The 25,470-nt window shown below is 39.5% G+C and overlaps 1 protein-coding gene across 2 annotated transcripts in view; it reads right to left on the bottom strand.

The window, feature by feature from the left end:
- Positions 1–398: 398 nt before the first annotated feature.
- TEX2 (testis expressed 2) overlaps positions 399–25,470 on the bottom strand; it is a 45,684-nt gene continuing 20,612 nt past the window's right edge. Inside the window, exons 3-12 of one of the 2 annotated variants that reach the window (XM_088537886.1) lie at positions 19,691–19,891; positions 17,765–18,086; positions 15,945–16,192; positions 13,419–13,586; positions 11,774–11,873; positions 9,076–9,208; positions 5,178–5,300; positions 3,054–3,263; positions 2,739–2,859; positions 399–2,510 (exon numbers count right to left, since the gene is read on the bottom strand). In XM_088537886.1, coding sequence (XP_088394012.1) covers positions 2,388–2,510; positions 2,739–2,859; positions 3,054–3,263; positions 5,178–5,300; positions 9,076–9,208; positions 11,774–11,873; positions 13,419–13,586; positions 15,945–16,192; positions 17,765–18,086; positions 19,691–19,891 — 1,749 coding nt within the window. In that variant the 3' untranslated portion in view covers positions 399–2,387. Of the gene's footprint in view, positions 2,511–2,738; positions 2,860–3,053; positions 3,264–5,177; positions 5,301–9,075; positions 9,209–11,773; positions 11,874–13,418; positions 13,587–15,944; positions 16,193–17,764; positions 18,087–19,690; positions 19,892–25,470 lie in introns of those variants that run through there. The other variant, XR_015914099.1, reaches the window with a different exon arrangement.

The following is a 25,470-nucleotide window of genomic DNA, read 5'->3' as shown; positions in this document are numbered from 1 at the left end:
AGGTCCAGGCTTTGATAATGAGCTCCTGAGCAGAGCTACCTGGTTTCCCCTCAGAGCCGGGTATTGGGGTATTTTGGCAAAAGCAGTGAAAGGGGAGTAGCTTCTGCAAAACAAAGTGTCCTTTAATGCTTTGTGTATAATAAACACTCACTATAGCCTGAGTTTATGTTCACTCTAAGAGAAGCTTTAGATGAAGTAGCTTTATCCCACTTTCAGAACTGGGCACAGTTTTGGAATCTGTTATTCCTAAAATTAGAACCCATAACCATGTGGTACAACTCAGGTACAACAAAAGAAGGAAAATCTGAAAAACCTCAGTCTTTGACACTAATCTTAAGAAGCTTTAGAAATAACTTGCAGAAGACAGAGGCCAAGCATTGCGGAGAAATAAGTTTGAGTAATTGTTTCACGGGGGATAAATTTATTTAATAAAACAAAGCAAGCAGATTGTAGTTACCCACAGTTTATGAAGTGCAATATGACAATCTTGTGTAATAGTCTAAATCTGTTTACACATTAGTGCATCTAGTCCTTTGACTTCAGTTATTGCACATAGAAATTAAATCATATAAAAGACCTGCGTACAAGACATGCAGACTTCATGAAAGGCAAATAATGCCTACATAATCAGAGCAAAATCCAGAATATACACAGCCTGGAATGGTCAAGGAGGAGTTCAGGTAACAAATACAACCTACTAATTTCAATTAAAGGTAACCAAAATAGGTGTTCAAATATAGAATTAATTTTAAATATATTAAATGCTAGTTTTCTTTTATGTTTCAGGCAAGGTGCTGTTTAAAAAACCTTCAATATAATATCTTCATTTAGAGATGGTAAATCATCAACTTACACATGGAAATTTTGATTTACATCAAATGTGACAACACAACATACAAAAGAGTTCTTAAAAAATTACTTTTAAAAAGAAAAAACAAATTATGTTATAAAAGGAGAGTCAAAACTCACCTTCTCTGTAAACTAAAATGTTTTCTGACATCCATGAACAGTTGGCAACACTGAGTTCAGAAAAATGTTACACATGTTAAATAGTGGATATGTAGTGTTCAAATCTTCATTTAATGCATACATTTACTCCTGAATCATCATACCAGATAGAAATAAAAGGCAGTTTCCTCCTCCCCCTTTAGTTTTGGCCATTAATTAGCAGAAACAGTCTTTAATTACATCACAACCAGCTTATGATCAGCTTGAACAACTGCAAATGCTTGAATTCCTATTTCACAAACGCCAAGAAACCAACGCATAGGGGTCAAAGTCTTTCAGTTACAGCTCTATTTTTCACAAACATCAAGTGATTTGAAGTCAGTGCAGTTGTATGGCTGTAACAGACGAGAGTTTGGTCCCATGCTTTGCAGGTAAACACAGTGCAATGGAAGAGACTCACAGCAACAAACTCTCCTATATATATATATTTATAAAAGAAACTTGGTGTGTTTCATTGTAGCAAGAGGCTCTATACACAGTAGGGTAACTAAGTACTTCTGGTCATGTGCAGTATTAGACATTTTATGTGTGTGCTCATGTCTTTAAACATTCAGAATTAATCATGGACCGTGGTGATTGTACCTCACTATAAGGCGGCTTGCTATAGTTTGGTCTCATGGCTTTGCCAACTTTCATCTCAGTCACAAAAGTGACAGTCCCCACCTTCACTGATAGTTGTATGTGTGTGTTTTATGGCTACTTGCTTCCCCAAAAAAAGCACAAGTTCCATATGAAAAAAGCAATATGTATATACCACATTGAATCACAATATTACCTATACATCCAATTTACATTCTTTTCTCCTGAAAGCATCTTATATTTCGATCGCTTGACACAAGCTATTGACTGCAGAAGTGAAAGAACATAAAACAGTTCATTCTACACCTCCAACTGCCTGAGAAAGAAAAAAAATATTCTTCCAGTTTTATAAATTCATTCCTTACTTAGGATTTTTTCTATTTGGCATGCAGTTCCTTTGCTGCCAAACAACCTTTCAAGGCTATAATGCACATTAATGTAGCATGAAAATACTAGCTGAACAAAAGGTGTATCATCAAGCTCCTTGATCTGTGACAGCCAGATTTTTTCCTCCCCCAAAGAATAGATCATTTTATCTTCCACATTAAAATCCTTACAGCAGCAAAATAAATCAACTGCTAAATGGAATGAAACTTCATCTAGCTGAAGGACACAGGAACTATAACCAGGCAAGTGAGCACAAAGGTATGGTTATGGTTATGGTCATAGGCAGTTCTTGGGCCTGGGGGGAGAGGGGAAAAAAAAAAAGTGGCACAAGTTAAGGATGAGAACTAGAGCACAGTTCATAAAACCATGAGAATAAATTTTGTAATACTGTAAACCACAAGAGTCTTCACATGTCATGGTTGATCAGGGTCCTCCGTGGTCAGATCTTTAGGAGGGCATGTAGAAGAGCGGGGATCCATGGCTGAGTGCATTAAAGGAATATAAACATCATCCATGTTTGGCATGACAAAGATTTTCTGTGAAAAAGAGGGAGTTAAATTAAGTTACACTTCATCTGTCACTCTAAACCTTCAGTTTTCTGATTTGTTCAATTAAACACAGCAGATTTCCAAATAAGTGATTCTCTCCCAGAGTTTCATTCAGTAGTCCTGAATGAAACAGCAGACTTAAAACCAACCAAACAAAAAGAGACTCTAAACCAAAAGTATCATTAACTAAATGAAAATGTTACCAAAGAAACATACCTGAAACTCTTGTTCCAGTTTCTTCTCTATCCAGTCAGTTACATGGACCAGGGTCACTTCTCTCTCACCAAGCTTTGGCCGAGCTTTTAGCTCCAGGTAGGGAGGTTTCCGAAAGCCGTACCTGAAGAGAGCAGAGGAAAGGCTTTATTACCAACACTGCAACCAAGCAGGGACTTCAGTGTTCTGCCCAAGTTATAACCAGCTCACACTGCGCCTCTTCCAACGCCCATTTCAGTTGCATTTTCCCCTCTTCCTGGGTTTCAGTTCCCCAGCACACAGCTGAAACTCCACGGTGGGGCAGCAAGATCCTCTTACCATACTCTGTCCGTAGGTGGAGGTGGAATGTTAATTGCTAGTGTTCCTCGGCATTCCTGAACTTCCACTGTTAGCAGCAAGGGAGTATTGGAGACCTCTTCAATTTTCTTCTTAATAAATTCAGTCTCTGTTGCTTTTTGAAAGTATTTTGACTTAGTTATTTTATCCACAATCCTCATGATCTTACTTGTCCGATGTCCTCCAACATACCTGTTATTAGAGAACAGGATAAAATATATTCAGGAAATTTTCTTAAACCTACTGTTTGTTAAGTCTCCCAAGGCTTTCCTGTCAAATTATTAGGGTTTATGAACTCTGTAAACAGAGTTTTGAGTTCTATAAACTAAGCACAAATGTATACTGACATGTCCAAGCAGGATCTACCGATGCCTGCACACAGCAGCACTGTCAGCTACAAGCCTGCCAGCAGTCTAAGCATTCCTCCTGCACAGATGGCACTGGAAGTCATCTTTTCTTCTTTCTTTTTCCTATCTTTTATTAAAATCACAAATAGACTTGCATGATTTAACAGTAAGCTGGTATGAGAAGTGCCAACTTGTCTATTACAGTTCAAAGAAAACAGTGAAGAGACAGATATGCTAAGACATATGCAGATTATCTTCAGCACAGAAGGCCCAATCATCACGTCCAACCTATTTAACATCATGTCCAATAAGAAGATCTTCGTTTTGTCTTAGGGTATTCCTGCACTTACAATGAGTAGGAAGTTGCTGAAAAAGAGGAGGAGGGTGATTTTGGTAGTGCATGGAATGACATTCCAGAAATGGGTAACTGTGCCAGCAAAGATAGAGGCCATTTTTCCTGGCAACAGTGTCAGACAGTGCCCCAGCTTTTAAATTTATCACATTTATGGAATATACCCTATAGGAATAGCATATTTGGTATTTCTTCATGCTAAACATGCCTGATTGTGGCTTTTGATGTAATATAGGAGAGATGGCCATGCAAAAGAAATGACATTTTGCTATCTTGCAAAAATTAATGGTCATAAAGGTTTTTAGAGACCATTCTGTTTAGTAGCCAGAAAAGACAAGAAACTCCTTAGCTGGTATAGAATGGATGCATTAATTTCATCTTTTAGATTTAAGCTGCCTGTATCTTTACCCAAACAAAAGACTTACTCTCTCATGAGGTCCTATTGTAGCAATGCAGGTTTTTGTAAGGCACAAGAAAGGATTTTACTTAAAAATTCTTTCTGCTCTCTCTTTGTCTCCGTATCTTTTAAAAATATATAGATCACATAAATAATTATTTACTAAGAAGAGAATCTATTGAAATAATTCCAACAATTCATCAGATAGTTTTCAAAAGGTTTAGGAGCAAAATTCCAAGGAAACTCCCTGAAATATTTTGAAAATATCATGAGGCCTTTAGGTATATTCACTGTAAAATCACCAAGACATGATCAGACATAGGAAATGTTGTGGTTGTCTGACATATTTCAGGCTTCCTATAAATCAGCTACTGCACGTTATAATCTCAATCAGACATTAAAAAAAAAAAAGTCAGAGAACAGCAGCCAAAAATAGGGAATGACGTGGCAAAACTGACTTTTAAGAAATTCCCTTAGGAATTCTCCTGATGCAGCAACAGAGGGCAGTGTTACACAGCCCAGATGCTCAAAAGCCTTCAAGTGAAAAAACACTTGAAAACTAGATGAGAAGGCCAGGCTTGAATAATAGATATCTGACATTTCCTTAAAGAAAAGGATGCACTGGAAATAGGGAATCAGCAGCATCAGTACACGTATCCAAACAGGGTGGTTTGCTAGTCCAAAGACAAGGTCAGAAATTTCCATGTCATCCTGCAGTCTTCTACTTGGTCTAATTCTGGTATCCTTTAGCAGTAGAAACAGCAGAAATGCAGTCTAAACAGTGCATTTCACACCCACATACAAAATTCTGTTCTTGGTGTTGCTACCAAGACATGCTGGGGAAGCATGTCCCTTCTTTTACTGCCTTCTTTGCTTGAATATACTCGTATTTTGAAAGCACCCTGTATCGCAATGAACATTACAGAACTGGACCAGAACACCATTTATACCAGCATGTATGGAAATGAAAAAGAAAAAGGAGTGGGGTGAGAATTACATAAACACTTTACCCTTCTGCTCCTGGAGTCTGCTGCTTCTCTCCTGCCAACTCAGGAGCATCATCCTCTTCTGAAGACCCAGCACTGGAGGATTCCTCATCGCTGTCTGCAAGACAATACACCCTTGGCCTGAAACTAAAAGAATGCAATTTCCAGGTCAAATGCAACATTCTTACATAGCTATTCACCATGCGCAGCTCTTTGGCTGCCGCTACACATACTTCTACTTTAGATTCTGAAATGTCCCCTCCCTTTTTATAAACTCTTAATCTTAGAAAGTAAAGAGAAGAGATACTGAACACCCTCTCACAGCGATGGATTTCTTTTTTTTTCCTGAGGAGAACTCAAGATGAAATAACACAAATGGTATCATGGGGAGAGGAAGGGAAAAGTGAAATAACAGGAATAAAACCAAACAAGTGCTGCTCTCAAAGAGAATTCAACATATTACATGGTAGCAACTAATTCTTAGACTTTAGCTTTAGAAAAAAAACATGGACATAAACACAGAAAGGCATTCAAATCTCTCCAACAACTTCAAATTAGGGAAGGAAACAGCGAATGCACTTCCATATCAACAGATCTGCACCTACCACAATACAGCGAAACAGTCCCACGAGCTCGGGCCATGGGGACCCCAGCCAGGCCCCCAGCCCAGTCCTGTGCAGCTCACCCAAAACAGTCTGTGCTGTTCATGGAGATTTGAAGCATTTGGTAACCTCACACAGGACATGCACTGAGCTGGGGCTGCTCTCTGCTACTCTGTACATTGAACAAATTTTCAGCTGTGTGAAGCCCTAATTTAAAAGGACAGTTCAAGGACAAGTTGCCAATGCACAGCACTTCTTCCTAACAGTCTGAACAAGGGATTGCCCACAACCTCTCTATGCTGAAGAATCTGCTGTTCAAGCTACGAAATCAGACACTTGCAAGTCTCGTCCTCCTCTGCAGAGACATGTTTTGTAACTGCAGAAGAGCACTTCAGTCAGAGCAACCTTCCCAAAGAAGAGAGGTAGGGACAAAAATTCATGTCACTGGCCCAAATTGCAGGGCTGGACCTGATTTTTCTAGTAGAGAGAAGTTCCTATTTTTAGGTCAGATTCAAACTATACGTTTTCTATCTGGCTGTTACCTCACTTCACTTTCCTGTGTGTCACAGCATGCTGGGTGAAGCAGGCAGTGCATTTTTAAGGCCAGAGTGTCACTTTCTTCCAAATCCACAGTTTTGTCTAAGACCCTGTAAAGTGACTCCACAAGCTTGTATCTCCTGGCTGAGAGCACAAGATCTCCTTGCATTAAACAAAGCAACAATAAATGAGCTTTAGTGAGATTTGACTGGATCTCAGCACACAATGGATGGTTTATATGACACAAACATTGGAAGAAAAACACTTTGGAGCTGCAGCATTGTTCCTGAGCTCATTGCACAATATTTTATGAATTGCCATTTGTCAGTTTGTTTTTACATAGTACAATACAGGCAGAAAGGGTGGATGGGGTAAGAAATTACAGTGCTAACTTTGGGTTAGCTTGCTTGTGTCTGCCTGATCTCTCTTCTGTTGAGACCTGCTCCTGATTTTATTTTATAAAATCAGCTATTAAAGTGTTCTCTCCCTCTAGTTTCTTTGCATTTTCCTGTGAGTGCAGACAGTACAGACAATAATCAAACTGTACTCCAGCACACTTCAGTTCTATTTTAAGCAATACAGTAAGCTAGTAATTCAGTTCTATTTTAAGTAATATAGCAGGAATGATAAAACACATTGCAGTATTGAACCAACCATCTCGCTTTATATTGACAATATACAAGTGCATTTAAAAACCAGGGTTTCCCCTTCCTTCCCCTTTCCGGATGAGGGAGATTTGTTCTAGCTATATGAAATAAATGAGTTTGTGCTTATCGCATCCTAAGCACGGTTTACAAAGACAACACGATGATGGACTCGAGCGCACGCAGAACAGTTCTGTGTTTGTCATCACATTCAACAATTGATAATTGGAAAAGCCATTAAAATGAACAGAGTGTGTATGTGGATCAAACTTTTCTACAAATCTATTGTGTTCAAGGAAATAAAAAAATCAAAACTAATAGCAATTAAAACCTCGAGCAAACTCCAATATATTAGGCTGCTCTTTTGGTGAAAACTGCCATACGACAGCCAGCCCCGAGCATGGAGGACACGAGACCAAGTGCAGGGAGCAGTGAGGTTTCACTTATCGGTTGTACGTTCAAGTAATTGGTTGCCTAGTTACAGGCATTAACATTTGTTTTGCTGGGGGCTTATTGCTGAGCTGGAAATCGGACTGATTTTTAAAATATGAAATCAATTTGTTCACTAATTATTTTTGAGATTCATCTTGCACTGGAAAAATATAAAACACACCCAAAGGAAACTGTAGGGGATGGGAGAAGAAAAAAATAAGAATTCCATCTGCAGAGACTTCTTCTGCATCCCCTATATGTTTCGGTGGACAAGATTAAAGGGATTTTTTTGAAAAGCCTCTTTAATACTTAGGATCGCAGCTAGCAGTGCAATACTGATGCAAATTTAGAAATATTCATTTCAATCAGTGTCAATGAGAACAGAATCTAGGCTACTGATTTTAAAGCCTCAAAAATTCTACCAGTCCATCAGATCCTCTGCATCTATTTCCTTTTCACAACTGCACTATAATGTAGTGCTATTATAAGAATTCTTTTAAAATATCTCAAAATAATTAGTCAGAGCTATGACACAAGCATGAAAATTATCCAGTATTTTAATGCTTAATGTCCACAATTCATTTATATCTAGGCAAAAAAAAATCAGATTTAGAGAATATTTTCTTATTTATTGGCAGTGGATATACACTAAATCTGGGGCCACTCGCTGTTCAGGGATTGCAGATTTCTCAGTAGCTATTCTGACATTCTGCTTTCTGTAGCTGGAAGGGGAAACAGCTGCTTTGGAACACAACAGTTCTAGGACCCTCATCATTACTTAATGTCAGCCTAGACTGCAGAATGACTAACACAGAACATGCTCAATTTAGGGATGTTGTTGGCCTTGAGGATGTTGGGACAGTTCTGCCTGAGGTTAAGGTCGCAAAGCCCTAGGGAGGGCTGTGATCTTGGCCTTTACAAGCTGCCCACGAGGATTGCTTCCTTTTCTGACAGGTAGTGGAACAAAAACCACTACAGGGTTTTACACGGCACAAACAAGAGTCAGCCCATCACAGCTACTGGGACAGATAATTGACAAATACTACTCAGCAGGTTAGTACAAATCCACAGACTGATACAATACAAACAACATCATAAAAAATGAATGGGAAAGAGCACAAATGCAGATTAGGTAAGTTAGAGTATGTGTATTGTGCACTGTCTAATTTATCTATGAGATTTCATTTAGACACAGCAGCTAAACAGAAGTAGAATAGGAGAAAAACTGAAGTCTGAAGAGTGGGAGTGATTACTCCCATGGTGCAATAAAGCTATTAAGAAAGTCTCTGCATAACAATTATAGCCTATTTACATTCCGTAATTATTTAAAAGTGAGAAATGAATCAACAGGGTAAAAAAGTCTTCCCATAAATTACTTTTGGAAAAATGTTACATTCAGTGCATTATATTCAAGTAATAACCAGCCATTCAAGCATACCTTGATGGGCTAACACAGATACATTCACAGAGAGAATGGCTGAATACACTCCAGTAGAAATGGATTTGCGTGTCAATAAAGTCACATTAGGGTATATGTCACCCAGCGCTTGTAGTACCAAAGCTAACATCCCCAACAATTTAACAGGAAAACTATCATGTAGATATAAGCATATGGAATGACAGAGCCAGAGCTACATATGCACATGGAGATCTTAGCTTTACCCAGTATAAAAACTTTCATTTGACTGCATCACTGCAGTATCTTACCCTTCTTTGCCGATCTCTCCAACTTTCAGTGCTTCACCAAGAGGCTCTTTACCCAGTTTAGTCAAGTTCATTTTGGTCTCCAGGGTCATTAGAAAAGACCCATTGTAGGACATTTCCAAATCAATCCAAAGTCCTAGAATTATCAATAAGTGATGATCACTTTATTTTAATAGTATAAAAAAAAGTTAAATTTGTACACACCGTAACTGCTTAAGAAACTTGAATCAAGACAGCTGATACATCTGGAGCAGTACTGAAGGAAGCTGCTTCTTTACTAACACAAATTCTTTTTTTAAATAATAATTAAAAAACCCTTCATTTTATAGTTTATTCTTTTCTGTCATGCTTTAATGCTCTATCAACCAAAACACAAGAACTCAAACACAAGCTTACATTTTTTCCCCCCAATAATGAAGTACTACTAAGATCGTCAGAAAGCAGAACGCAGCAGCTCAGCAGACCCTCCACAGGGCCAGGGAGTCAGCATGCCTCAAACTCCAGTGCTAGATCAAATTAAGTAAAGGAAACCATTAAAACCAGATTACCAAGAGAGGATATTCCTTCTGGCCAGGAAATGCTCATACACTTTTTCTAGCAGGGGGGTATAGGGGAGGAGGAAGGGGGAAGAACCGGGCAGATGGCACAATTTATTCAGATATCTGGTTCTCTAGCCTTGACAGAAGAACAGTAAATACTAGAGCATATGTTGTCACCCAAATAGAACTGTATCAACAGGATTTTTTTTTTGTAAATATTGTCTGTTATCATCTTTACTTATAGCCCTATAAACTCTCTCTCTTTTTCTTGTTCTAGTCCTCTTTTAATCAAGCACTGATAGAAAAGCATGTATGTTTACTGGATGAAAAAAGCATAGTCCTTCACATCCAGTAACTGGCCACATTTCCCTGCTTCACAAGGATGGTCTCAAATAGGTTCTAAAAAAAACCCTAAAAGCTTTAATTCTGGATATTAGCCTGGAGTTTTTTTCCGTTAAGATTATTTTCTTTTAGGTGGGAGTACTTCATATGCCAATATACTAGCAAGTCATTCTTTTGGAAATAAAACTGTGCAATCATGATATCCTTATTTATATACATTCTTTTAAGAACTACTGCAAAATGAATTATGAATTGACACTTACTGCAAGTTCCTAAGAAACATTCAGATACTAAGAGTCTACATGTGATTTCCTTCATATTGTCAAATGACAAGGATTACAAAATCTCCCATGTCACAGTTCATCTGAACAAGGACCTGAAGGAGTTAACTGTTCCCACCGGTATTGTCAGTAATTAACTAGTGAAGCAAACATCCAGCAATCTCCTAAATCCCATCTCGTGACTTAGAACTGCAGTCCTCACTTATAACTGAAATCATTAGAACAGGAACAAAGGAATTCAAAAAACATGTACATCTGTTTGACTCAGATAACCTCTCCATAAAAAAAAAATAACCTTAAAGAAAACTGCAGGGAGAAATTCACCCCTGTACACACCTACTATTGTGGTTCAATATTCCTGCAACACGGCGCAATGCAAAGGGAAACAAGCTACGCACACATTTTGCACAGGAGACTGATGCCCTTATGATTTGTTTAGCGTAAGCTAAAATTGTAAAACTGTAATGTAAGCAAAGCACTTAAATTCATTCTGGGTATGTCAGTGAATTTTATAAAAGTTACTTATGCCAGTAATACATATGAGAAATTACAATATTCTAAGCATGAATAACTGTCGTCAAGTAAATATCTGACTCTAAAAAGTTGCAAGAAAATTGGTGAAAAGATCAGCAACAGATAACCTGGTTCCCTATTCCGACTTTAACCAACTGCTCTCTCTATGTTCTGTGTTATTGATACTTGCTGGCGTTTTGGCCCTTTGCTCCTCTGTAATTTAGGGCCTCTCTAGTGGTCTCCAGCACACTACCTATTGCATTAAGTTCATATTGACTCACTGACAGTTCATGTGTTAATGAACTTCATCTGGAAATGACCTTATTTTGGTATCTTTGTCTAAAAGTTAGAAAAGCAAGTTTAAACCAAAGCTGTTTGCCAAGCAAGCCACAGCTGCATCACCACAGGTCCTCCAAGGGAGTTCTTCCCCTTAGACCAATTAGAAACTTCTCCACCATTAGCAAAGTAATTCTCTTGCAGATTGACTACATCTTCCAGCCTGACATTGCAATATGGTAAGCAAATAAAGGGATGAGGGAAGTCAGAGGATCTTATTCTTCAGTTTTGTTTTCTGGTTTGTTAGGATTGTATTTTTCTGAATCACAGGTTTCAGAGCAGGACAACAACTCTTGAAGCATGACACATCTTGTCTGCTATGCTGTAGAACCAGCTCTCTCTTGATGAGACCTGCATTGGTCTCTGCAGTGCATGACAGATGCTGGCATGCATCTGCTCCTGTGTTGTATGTGCATTTAGTTTATGTGCACTTCTGTAACTGCTTACATATTTCAAGTGGAAAGGCACCCATATTTCTCTAACTCCTATAGCTTCTTTCAATTATGATTATACCAAGCCTGATGTGACTGTTACTGAAAACAGAGAACACTTAGCATCTCCTAAAAACGAGCTTTTAAGAGCTCTCATGAAGAATACGTTTCCTCAAGTAGAACACACACGACATTAAAATTCTGCTCTAGATGTTATGAAGGCATGTTCTGGCAAAAATTGAAAATGAAATTATTTTACCTTTGTGATCAACAGAAGGTTTGAAGGCTTGAAGGATCTTCGGCACTGCTATCCCCATATCAAGTTCAGTTAGAGTTAGTTCATTCATAAAGTATGGCAGCTAAAGAAAAGGACATAAGAAAATCCATGTTATGAAACTAAACATTACTGTTTCCTGAAACTGGAAAGACATTAGATTTTAAAAATGGATTGAGCTGAAACATTACCAGCGAAAGAATACCAATATGATTACATGAATTTCTTCAAATTCTAGAATTGCACATTTGTCAGTTTCAAAGTAATATTTTAAGGGAGAGATTTATCATCTGAACTTGAAGTGAAAATGTTTTTAATCTACATTTCAGTTCAGAGCCTGCCACTGACTCTAACTGAGATCACTGGTATGGTTTTTCATCAAAGCACATAAATGGCTAAATAACAAAGTATAAATCCTATTTTGCTGTGAATAAAAACTAAAGACTTTGTTTTTGAAGTTCAGTCGTATATTTTATAGTGGTAGTCACATCAAAATCTTAGCTATTTTTATTTTTGGTAAATTCTACCCTGGCACATTAGCCTTAAAATCTGAATTATAATTCTAGTATTACAAAAGTCATTGCATTTCTGTGATGGTATTTTTTGTAGAACTTCTCTGAACTAGAAATACTTATCTGCTGTGAACAGATTGGGCGCTAATCTATCAAAACACATCCATCTCCCATTCCCTATCTTTCCATTGAAATGTTTCCAATGAGATGTTTGAATATCCTGCTGTCATGACTGTGGAAATAGCCAGCATAGAATTAGGTTACTGCTTATTTCCCCAAAGCACAAGCAATGCTATCTCACAGCTGGTGGGGGCAGCTAAATTTCAGAGCTTGTCAGCAAGAGTATCTCTTTCTTTGCCCTTAGGACGGGGTGAACTCCTCCCCAAACATCAGGGACTGGACAGCCCTGTGATTAACTGCTGCTTCTGAGAAGGCTACAGAATGCAAAGGGAAGACCTGAAGTCATCCAAAAGCATCAGTTCTCCTCCATCCTTTGAACTTATGCAGCAGATACACAATTATATCCTTTCACCCATCAGACAGCTGGTACACTGACTGTCACTCCCATCGACCTCTTCCGCAGGCAGCGTATATTGAAAGTTATATAAGGTTTACAAACACCCTCATCTCCTCCTCCTTAAAGGCAGTCTAACACTTCTCAGAGCAGACTTCATTTTCTTCGAGTTCTGCATCTGCATTTAGTTTCTATTCATATTTCTAATGTGTGTTTGGGGAAACCAAAAGCACTGTAGGTCTATAGCACTAGCTCTAGAGACATATGTCAGGAAGGTTTAATACTTTATAAGCAGTTCTATTTATTCCTAAGTAAATACAGTAATACTTCCACTTTTCACATAGGAACTTGGCAGACACAAATAGTTAATTCAGCTGTAGTTCATTTGAAACCAAGGCAACAAAGCTAAGTTGTCAAGATCCTACTGTGAAATTGATGGCAAAACTCAACTGGAAATCTGATTCACATTTATTTACTCATTTGTCTTTTACAGTGCCCTGGATATCTAAATTAGTGGGGGTTTTTTCCTACTATTTCTGATCCCAAAGCCCATATTTGTTTTCCTCTGTCAGGAACAAGGAGTGCAAGACCCTAGAGTAGTTACCTTTATTTTGCTGAGTTTCATCTGGATCTTCTTGGACACTAGATCAGACCAATACTTTTCTCCTAAAAAATCCCAAAATATTCTTCCAACGAAAGCATTCACCCATGCCTCCTGTTCTTCTTCTTCTTCTTCTTCTTTTTCTTCAGCTGCTACATGGGCATCTGGCAACTGAAAACACAGCAAGTTATTCAGTTTTGGAAAAGCTGCAAACTACGGTCAGAAAAAGCCTCATATGCAGTGGGAAGTTCAGTGGATGGCTACAAAACAGTAAACACTCAGCACAGAAAGCAGCTTTAAAATCATGTCAGCTGGCCCGACATGAGCTTGTTTGTGATCATTCTGACGTGCCACAGAGGGAATAAGACCATACAGATATAGATTCACCTCAAGCAATGAAATAAGGAAGTCGTAAGTATTTTAACTGCTGGTAGAAAAACCAGATAAGACCAGAGTGCAGACCAGCCCAAACCACATACAAATGTGTAGTGTCTAACACCGACCTACTCCCTTCTCAGTAGGGCCTCAAAGAACAGTTAAGCTATTCTTTTTGCTTATCGGAAAAATATTAGAACACCACCCAACCTCACATCCTTAAATTCTGTTCACAAATAGAAAGACAAACAGAGTACAGGGAAGAACACTTCTTCCTGGTGTGCATATATTGGATTCAGAAAAACGTATTGTTCCTTCTGCTACATTAGAGGTTTTGTTTGCAGTTCAAGAGGATTATTTCTTAGTTCATTGAGGACCATCTCAAAACACTTGATATTATATACCAGGATGTTGCATAACTGATTACAGACATAAAAGCAAAGCCATCTGAAATAATCTGGAATGTGTACATGCTGCTGTGATCTCTTTCAAACCAGGAAGTTTGAAGGAAAAACAGCATGAACGAAAGACACCATATTTAACAGCTCAACTTCCTGTAATGAAAGGAGAATTATCCTTTCATTATTATAGGCAGAAAGTCTGCAGCCAGCAGAAAAGCAGTGCTTTATGAGAGGAATCAGGTAGATGATCCAGTTGCTCTAAAAATGCTGAAGAGCATTTCTTAGCAATGACTCCTCTCCGTGGCTGCAGCCTCACACAGGCAGAAATTGCTGGGCTGGTGGCTTATTGTGTGACACACGTTTCCTGCCAGCACTGCTATGTATTTATAGAACAATGTGTGGCACGTGCCAGGTTCAGCAGTGAATTCTCCACTGCCTCAGGGCTGTTGGGGGCTAGAGCCTCCCTTCCTAGGTGCCATGGGCCACATTAATTCACGCGCTGTATCACGGCCTCCCGCACCTTTTCTGGAAGCTGTAGCAAAGCCTGGCAACAAAGATGTACGGCACGAATTACAATTTTCATATGAACCAATGATCATACTTTATATGATGGCTTCATTTGTTAAGAAAGATTCATCGATGTTTTAACAAGTAGCTCTGCAGTCTAAGAGCTCCAAGAAATATTTACTGCTATTGGCAGGACTATTAGGCTGTTACGTACTGCGCAAGACTAACACATCAGGCACTCTTTTAAAAGACATTTGTAAAACAGAAACCATACATATTAAGTATGACCAATCCATCTGTGCCTTAGGCCTTTTAGAGCAGGCTTTACCCAAAGCAAGCCGTAGTCCTATACGAAAGCCAAGTCCACTTCTGTCCCTCAATCAGGCCAAACAGTGGGGATACCACAGTAAAAGCTGCCCCGCTTGTCGCGAAACTGCAGCTACACAGGAAGGTGCTGAAGGCAAATTCCTGGCTCTGATCATGGCAACAGGGCTAGGACATCACCCCCAAAGAAAGAACTGAAGAGGTTAAGCACTTTCTTAAGCAGAATTTATAATGTAATATCCATGTGGAAAAACTGCTAAAATCAAGATCTAACTTAAACTTTTGTCATAGGATTAATCTATCCCAGTCACACATGGGGATGAGGGAACATGTTCAGATGTAGTCAGGAATCTTAGGTCGTGCAGCTCTCCAGAGGCAGCAGAAAATGAAGACCAACTACTATGTACTAAAATTGCACTTACATTGCTTCAGCAAGCCAAGGCCTCAAAAATATGCTTTTAGTTCAATCTATTTTAGAATATACACCAATAAAAAGTTATTAACTTTGTACTATTATTAGTAAACTACTGGGAAGTGATCTGATTTTTATTCTTTTGATCTTAAGCATTAGCTGTCAAGATGCAATTTCTAATTCTTTTGGGACTAATGCTTTCTAGGATATACCTGTGTTGCTCCTAGTGAAGAAAATCTATGGCCCCTTCGCATGCTACAGTGAAAAGCAACTGTTGTCAAATGGTGATGAATACATTTGGGTCCAAACTGTAGATTAAATATGTATATATATCTAATCTACATATATTATATATATATATATATATATATATATATATATATATATATATATATATATATATATATATATCTTATCCTCTCCTCCACAGAACTTATTTTTAAAGCAACAGTTAGCAAGACAATATATAATACCACCTCTGATGCATCTTTTGGTGGGGGAAAGTATTACCTTTTTCACAGCTGTAGGGCTGCTCTCTGCACTGACGACTGGACTACCTGAAGGGCTTTTCTTTTCCCGTGGAATGCATTTGGCCATATAGACATTGTAGTCCAGAAGCATCTTCTGTCGCACATTGACAGTCAGATCCTTGTGCTTCGGCTGGGCCGTGATTTCTTCTGCGCTCCCCTTGCTGCTGCTCCGGCTGTGTGCAAGAGCTCCAGACTGACTGTCAGCCCTGCTAGGTGTTGGCAAGATCCCTAAATCCAAACCAATTAGAACCGTTAAAAAGAAAAGGAATCTGGAGGTCAAATAGCGAAGTGTATCATCAAATACGTGGAACCACCAAATTAACTTGCATAAATAATTATTTGGTTTATTCTGAAAGTAAACCAAAATAGTGCTTTCCCATTTTTAAGACTACAGTAGATTTTCATGTTGAAGTGGTCTTAAGCAAACTAGGCAACATTTGACATGATTCAGTATTCCGCAGGATGTGACTGGAAACAAACTCAGCTGGCCAGCAGCACATTTACACATGGACACTCTCACAAACACAACACATGACAGAATTCCCAAATACTGTGCAGGTGAATGCCTAAAGTAAGAACTGATAATCAGAATATACCTATAACTGTTTTTTTTTAAGTTTAATTATAGACTGTGAGGTTTAAAAAGACTGTCAAAAAGCTTTAATTATTAGAATTTTAATTATCCATTAATTTTGCATTTGCATTTCAAGAAGTTATATTCCAGAAATAATGATGTTAACAAATTTTTTAAAAGCTTCTCAGAGAACAGATAAGGAAAGAAGAGCATGAGTCATACACTCATGAACCAGGAGATTTAAAATAATACCAAAGGATGGTTTAAAATTAATTTTTCAAACATCTGATCCATGACTATCTGACATGTGTTTGCTGATTTAAAAGTGTATTAGAATAAGATTTTGTATTTAAATAATAAAATATGTTTTTTGTAACATTAAATCATGCAAAAATCTCTTAATTTATTTTAACAAGAAATTCAAGCAGAAGGAAGGACAGAGTGGGAGAGATGGGAGTAAGAGTCTAATACTGCAAATGTTGACATCAGTTCCAAGAAAAAGAACAAGTCATCCTTACGAAAGCTACAGGAATTATTACAGTCATTTAAAAATCATGTGGTCTTATAAAATAGTGTCCAACAACTATCACTAGAACAGCTAAGTGTTTTGCCAGGTTAGTGAGCTGCCCTGGTCTGGCAAATCAGACACAAGGGTGGATGAAGATCAGCTCAGGACAGAGGGTTGACAGGATTTGACAGCAGCGAGTTATTGACAGATTAGCTTTATCTAGTGACACTTTAAAGATAATCCTGTGTAACTGTTTGCTTTTATTTTGGTAGGGCCACTTTTATGCCAGGTTAGGAAAATAACTGCTCTTCCACATAGTTAAGCAAGTTTTACCACCAAGAGCTGGTAAAAGAAAGGAGGGGGCACATATGACCTCTAAAGAAAGGGTGAGGGGCTGAGGAGCCCAGATGAGCAGGAAGGCTCCTTTGGTACCACAAGGCTGTTACGGCGAGTACAGCTCCACGGTTGGTTTAACCACCATAGAATCACAGAATCACAGAATGGCTGAGGTTGGAAGGGACCTCTAGGGATCATCTAGTCCAACCCCTGCACACGCAGGGTCACCTAGAGCACGTGGCACAGGGCTGTGTCCAAGCAGGTTTGAAGATCTCCAGAGAAGGAGACTCCACAACCTCTCTGGGCAACCTGCATCATCATGAAAACATAGTTTATTTATGTTAATAGACAGTTTATTACTAGAGTACAAAACACTGAATACCTGGCTTGGATGGCTTCTTTGCTTCAGACTTCAGCCTGGATGCTAGGAGGAATCTCCTGAACCATTCCTCCTTCTCCCTACCAGTCCTGCCAAAGAGGTAAAGTACTTGATCCTTGTGGCTAGTGGATTTTGCCCCATCCTGAAGTTTCTTGGCTTCTTCGTTGTTCAAGTCCGCCTTTTCTGCAGCTAACTTTTCTTCTGCATTCTCTTTATCAGTCTGGGCCTTAGCCATGAAGTCATCCTGTCTAGCTAGTTCAATGCAAATCGGGTACTTCTTATTCCAAATTCGTTTTCTTGCCAGACTCTTGGGAACCAGGGAAATCTGAAGGATAGAAGGAAGGGTGAAATTAACCTACTTTTCAATTATAACTTCCATTTTTCTGTATTCATATGTGGAACATATGAATGCAAAAGATCTTAAGCTGGATTCACTAGGTTTAAAAAACTTAATGCATAGCTGGTTGACCTGCAGTCACCAGGTCTTTGGTTTCATAAATCCAAAAAACAAGGAGCCATAGTCATAGACTGAGGAATTTAAACAAGCCACTATTCAAGTAGCGTATGCTTCTACAACCATGTGTGTTGGAAAATCAGTTTTTATTTATTCTCTCCGCTATCCAGAATGAGAAAAAACAAGAATCTTATTTCTTTGATCACTAGGAAAGTAATGAAAAGCTAAGTTTAAAACTCATTACTTTTCATGCCAACTACATAAATAGAATGTTTGAAGCAGTCAAGTCATATAACTGTGCAAGAATCAAGGAAGAAAAGTGACCTGCTGATAATTACATTCAAGTTCAGTATATTCAGAGAGAACCGAGACAATTCAGGTGATGAGAAGAGTGGTGAGAGGTACAAAATCCAATCTCAGGGCTGAACCTACCACTGTTTTCTGAAAACACTGGGCAAACACCTTGAAGAACAGCCATCATTTGCTGATTACATGCACAGCACCAGCACTTTTGCAAGTTATTTTGGAGAGGAAACAAAAAAGTACCAGAAAATTTTCTAAGACACCATAGGGAACCATAGTCAGTCAAGTGCTCTTGCAGCATCTGATAGCTTTCTTGCTCACAGGAAAATCTGTAAGAGGCAGGAATCTCTAAGTTTCTACCTCACCTTTCTTTTTACCATCTTCCTTTAAAGGAAAGCAAAGCCAATAGTAAGCTCCTTCCCCACACTGATTCAGAGAAAGGAAGGCAGGTTTTCCTCGTTGTCTTTGTCCTTCTGTCTTAGTTTGCAAAGTCAACTGAAACTTTCCTCCCACATCTGCACTACAAATGTCCTCTGTTGATAGTGTGTTAAAAAAATCCACTCTTAATTACAAAATATTAAAGTATTGCAAATGGAATCAACTTTATACTGCAACTCCCCACAGACTGGCGGGAGTCAGCAACATGCACGGAAGCTGTTCCTGCATCATCCTTGATGTGCTCTTCCAGCTGCCAAAGACCCTCTTCTCCTTCCCTAGACAGCGGGTATGAAAGGGGGTGTCCCACACACCTCACTGTCCTCTTTTGCTGTCTTGTACAGTGTGTGTCCCCACTCCAACAGTGAAATGCAGAGGTTGTCTGAACTGCCTTGGGACAGAAACACCAGCCAAGAACTGTGCATGTTCATGTAGGCTTCAGAACAATCAGCCATGCAATAATGTAGTGTATTAAGAATGACACTCTAAACTTCCACATACTAACTTCTGCTTTGAGTCATCTGAGGAAAATCATGTTTTTCCATTATTGGGTAAATATGTAGTTTTTTTGTTTTTTTAATCCTCTCAATCCTCCTCCACAGCACAATCTTTTCTGACTTAATCATGGAAACAATTTTGTTTACATAATCATAGCACATGAAACTAGAATAATAACAATAAACTTTAAAGATTCAAAATCTTCCTTGTTAGAAGAACAGACATAAGTAAAATCTCACCTTGCTCTCTGTAAGCTCATATATTTTCTGGCTGACATATGTAACTTCAGGCTTTGGCTCATTGTAAATAGCCCTTCTAGAAATATTTTTATTGGGTTTTGAAAGTCTTAAGGTGCTTCCTTCAAGACGCACGTAGACAGAGTGAGTCAAAGTAGCGTGATACGTTTCTGGATCGTAATTGTAAATTTCATTCATCCATCCCTAGAGAAGAAAACACTTGTTAATAAGCTTTTAAGCTGCTAGAAAACAGTACAACAGTACACCAGAAAAAGTACAGTGTGCACATGAAAGGCCTAAATAGTTCCCAAGCTTCTGCCAAATTCATGCCACTTGCTGCACAAATGAATGCAGCAATGCAGTAAGTGCCCCTAAAGAGGGCACCAGACCAAGGGAGCACGTGGTGAGGACGGCATTCCGAGCACAACGTTTGTTTTCCCGGGAACGTCATCTCATCGTCACAAAACGGCGCGCGATGTGGAGACGCGGGCGAGCGCGGGCTGCGGGTGGCAGCTCCTCTGCTTGGAGAGAGCCCTGACATTTCCATCACGGACAGTCAGGGCCTGCGTTGAAGGCCACAATGGAGTTGGTTTCAAGGCACCATCATTCCAGCAGCGCGCAATGCTGCAATGCACACATCATACAAGGGGATGAGGTGTCATCACCCAGGGCCTGCGCAGCAAGGGAAACCCTGCTGAAACAGTCTGCAGGTAGGTCCCCCATTCCTGCCACGGGGGTCACATCATGTCCCTTCTCGAACCCCTGGCTGCAGGAAGTGCAGGTGGTAAATAGAGCAGAAGAGAAGTTAAGAGTATTCATTCATCTAGGACAAGTTTTCCTTCTCTTAACCTGTCAAATGACATCCTTTATTAATGATTTCAACCTGCACTTTAAGACCTTAATTCTACATATTCGATATCAATTAATGTCAGAGTAAAGGGAAGAGCTTGGTCCTTTTGTCAAGACAGATTTAAACAGCAGTTCTCATATTCCTCAGAAAAGTTGCAACTACCATATGCAAAACATGTCAGACATTACTGCAGCTTCTTAGCTTACCAAAGAAGTTTCTACCCACACACAAAAATATAGAGTTTATTTTAATACTCATTTACTTCAGTGACATATAACATCTTAAAGCAGGCAGCATATAAGTTCTTAGATGCCATAGCAACAGCGGTAGCTCTTTTGCTTACACCATGATCTACTTCATTTTCACTACAACCCATAAAAAAAAGGTAAATTAGCATTCTTTTTATGTTCAGTAAAGATTCAGCCACTCATCTTTGCTCTGCTCCAAAGCAGACTGCCTCGTTATTTATAGAAGCACCAGTGCCAACACATGCTCTTTGAAGAAGCTTGTTTGTTTGTTTTTCTTTCTGCTTACACTGGGTATATACAAGCACCATATAGGAAGCACAACTCGAGAGGAAGGGTTTTCTATAAACCATCGCGGTTCTGCACAGCAGGGTGGATGTCTGCCTGAGCATATCCTATTTCCTTCCTAGAAATTATTAAGCCAAGACATCTCCGAGCAGACTGCAATTAATTTTGAGCCAGGAACTCCAGCTGGACTTACTGAAGCACGAGGACAGCCCAGGCCTTGCCTGAAGCCACCGCGAGCCATTCGCCCTGCGCAGAACTCGAACACCCGGCTGGGCCCCGAGCTGGGCAGTCTCCCGTCTCCCCCGGATCACGTCCCGGGCTATTTCCAGCTCCGACGCTGACGTCTGGACGCCTGCAGCCAGGGCAAGGGCACAGACCAAAACGTGCTGCCGCCTCGGAGGCCGACGGCCACCTCCTGCAGCAACGCGCAGCTGGAGACCGTGCAAGCTCACCCAAAAGAGAAAGAAAAAGCCCCAGACAGAAGATTTCCTTATGCTACATAATTAAACAATGGAGCAGAGACACTTTGGTGGATGGTGCCTTTTCCCAGCAGTGAAAGGGTCAAGACCAGTAAAGCAGAGGCCTTCTCGGATTGCACCAGCCTGTTCTGTCTCGGCATTAACAAGTACTGGAATGTCCCACCCGCTCTGCTGATCTCTACCATGCGCCTCGGCTTTCCATCGCAAATAAATGGATTAGCTCTATAATCTGCCAAACACATTTTTTTTGTTAAACCCTGTACTGCAGGTTCCCCCGCTCGTTAACCCAGAACGGCAGCACAAGTGCAAACCCTTGTTCCTTCTCCCAGAACACGTCGGTGCACGAGGGACAGAACCACCTCTCCAAGATACTGAACCGCTTCCCCGCTGCCAAAACTACTGAACATTCAGAATCTGGAACAGGCAGAAATTAAACACAGTAACTGCCTAAAATAGCAGCCGACACTGCAATTTCCATGTGAGAAAGAGATTGGCTGTTTCATGTACTCGAATGTTATCTGAAAAAACAAAGATACAGAAAATTAAATTCAAATAATTGGCTTCATTCAGATAGTCTCTAGCCAAGAGTCAGCACTATAATGCCTCTTGCAAATAAATTTTAAGATTGCCAGTTTCTAAGGATGCAGCTCACTGTTTGCACTCAACTTTCAAGCTATTTTTTAACACAGAGAAACCCTGCATGGCTCAGAGGCAGTTGTTAATACTTTATCAAACAACCACGCTTCACTATTAATCAATGTGAAAAGCTCTGCTGGCTGCAGGACTTTTCCCCATATATCTAACAGCGCTAAGAAAGTAAAAAATACCATCTGCCTTCTCCTATCAGTAATTTTCATTTTTGCACAGTAAATTTTGTTTAACATGAACCATTTTTGGGAAGGTTATCCAAGAAGCTTCATAATTCCCTCCAAGTTCTCACATTTTAAGAACAATTTTAGCGGAAATACCTCCTCTCCTCTCCACAAAACACAAATGGAAAAGACTCACAACCACTGGCAGCCTCTTTGAAATGCATCTAAACAGAGAAGTTATTCGCAGCAGCAATTCTGCTACCATAATCTGTGAGCAACAGATACATTTTCCCTCACCACAGAAGCAACAAGGGGTTTCTTTGTGCAGCAGAGGGGGAACTGTATGATCGTTTTTTTTGGTGCTAGCGAAGTTGTTAAAATAAGAAATTTAGTAATTTGGGGAGGACAATGGCCCCAGTCACAGGGGGCCGTGCAGCTGCTTGCCATTTGCACTGATCCTGTGATCGCCGTCGGGAAAGGTCAGCAGTTTCTCTCAATTCACAGCTGAAATTAGGAGAAAGTGCCTGACTATCAGCCTAGTAACTAACCTAAAAAGCAACTGATTAGAATATTGGGCAGAAAGGCTTTCATAGCAAAGGTCATAGACCGTATAAAAATAAAAATACCACTGGCAGGATCTGGCCAGCTTGTTAGATGGCAGAGCTGAACTTTGGCATTGAAGTGCACTGTGTCACCCTGCCACGGCAGGGCCACCGGCTACCCAAAGCCTCTCGAGAACGCCCAGGTCTGGGCACATTTTTATTTGCACTACAGTTCAACAGAATAATTCGCATAAGAATTGCACTGCCAGGCTCTGTAGGGCATCGGCCTCCTTAGGGTTATTTATTTAGGCTCTCAGGCCTGGTATACCTTAACATGGGGGGTGGTTCCAAAAGGATGTCTTAGGAAAGACTCAGGGGGCTAAGACAACAGACCAGGTCTGCTGGGAAAAATAAATAAAAACAGAAATTCTGAATCATCAAATACCCCCGCAGAGAGCTTCACAATGCAAGTCCAAATCTGGAGTACAACTGCCTCCAATGTTTCTTAGTAACGGATCAATTAGTAGCCATTAGCCTTAAATGATAACATGAAAAGCTCCAGAAGCAGAATCCTGAAATTCTTGCTAGATTGTAGATCACTCAAACCCATTAGTATCCCTTATTACTGCTATTGCAAAATACTTCAAATATATTTTACTTTATAAGTAGCAAAAATATATGGGGTGCTATATAAATGTATTTAAAACAACAGGATTATACACGGCAGAATTTTCATTGACTTGGAATATAAAGACTTGTGTAAAACCAAAAAAAAAAAAAAAAAAAAAGGTTTAAGAAATGACCATTGCCATAACCAAAAAGCACATTTGTCTGCCAGAGGCCACTATTGAACATGAAATCCCTGGAGTGATGCTCAGGAAGAGCACGCTGCTAAAATGCCTCCTCTTTCTGTGCAGCTCTGGCTCAGAAATCTTTGCTTCTTCAGCAGGCACTGCCAACAGAGGGTACTTTTCTACTAATAAATGTGTTTTCTAATGGAAAGGGTAGATTTATCATTTCCATTTTAGCTGTTACTTAAACCTTTTGTACCAGTCAACAGAGCACAAGGGAACAAATGCTCAGAAAGGCCAACAAGGAAGTCAGAAAGCCCAATACGTTCGAAAAGGGGAAAGAAAGAAAGAAAAATTACGGGCATGAAAGAGAAAAAACATGAGGAGACAAAAAAAGGAAAAGGAACCTAGAGAAATGAAGAATGCAAGTGTTTTTTTTTTTCTATAATATCAGACATTTGAGTGAAACATAGAAGTGTAAGGGTCAGAGAAATTGAAAAAATAGTTTGAATCAAATCAACAAACTTGCCAGCACAAAAGTACTTTATTCTTTCATGTCGCAATGGAATAGTTCTGGGGGAAAGAATGTTCATGTTCAGGTATTCTGGCAGCTGCTGAGCAGAATTTTCCATTAGTTCTTGAAATTCAAGGGAAACACAAACTTCTCCGTATTTACGCAGGAACACATGTACTTGTACAAAAATAGCTTGACAGCAGTTTGGCAGAATTCCAGCTTTAAAAGCCCCATAAAATGGTCTTACATTTAGCATTTATCATCATTGCAAAAAAGCATTTCAGGCCAAAATGCAAGACCAACGAGTTCCAAATAGAGCATTTTTGTGAAAGAGATAAGTCTGATTTTCCTATATTCATGTCAGTTTTGTTACAGATTAAATTTTACCTCATTCTGCAGAGGATCAGAGGAGTGCTCTTTTTGACAGAGGCAAATAGAAAATACTTCTATGACAGGAGAAACATAACTTGCAATCTACTAAATCTTATTATATTATGCTCTACTACAATATGTGCACTATGCTGGGTTTTAAACTCTTAAAGCATTAAAAAGGCCTTTTATTAGTATATTAAAGACAATTATTTTATGTGTTAATAAGCCTAAAAATACTTATCAGGCCACACAAAACATAAACGTGCATTCATACAGAATCCTCTGCACAGTTACTTTCTAACAGAATGGCTGAAGGCAAGAAGTATCTACTTAACAGGAGCATTAAAGAAGGTTTAAAGGTTCCTGAATAACAGCTAACATCTCAAAGAGGCAGCTCAATGTCAGCCAGCAACGAGGATCAGAACTTGTCAGCTTCAGTGATCGATGCAAATATATATGAAGGGACTCAGGAGCCAGTTGGCAAGGACAGAACTGGAAGTTTATCGAGGTTTGTACATACAAGCAGGTAAATCAAACGGGCAGATGGGATAGTTTTTACGTAGCGTGCTTTCTGCAGGCCGTGGTATTAAACAGCAATCTCAGCCACCTACAGCTGGGTACATAACATGGCAGAGCAGAGCACATGGCTTTTCTTAACCACATGAGGAACAGATCAAGTACAGCAGCTTGCCAAAGCCAAGACACATCCCAAAGATCAGAGCTAAAAGACCTTCTATATTTCGTCCCCATGCTCTCTAACTCTATGCTCTACTTGAACGCAGCCCTTTTGAAGCTTCTTGATTTAGTAGACAAGACAAATCACTAGGTGGTAAAATACACCAGAAACAGAGCACACCTCCCAAGGTGCAGCTTCAAGCACAAGTGTTTTT

Source organism: Tinamus guttatus, unplaced genomic scaffold (genome assembly GCF_059628265.1).
Source record: "Tinamus guttatus ecotype Peru unplaced genomic scaffold, ASM5962826v1 Tinamus_guttatus_pri_ptg000045l, whole genome shotgun sequence".
In the NCBI taxonomy this organism is placed as follows: Eukaryota; Metazoa; Chordata; class Aves; order Tinamiformes; family Tinamidae; genus Tinamus; species Tinamus guttatus.
This window is presented reverse-complemented; position numbering and strand designations above follow the sequence as displayed.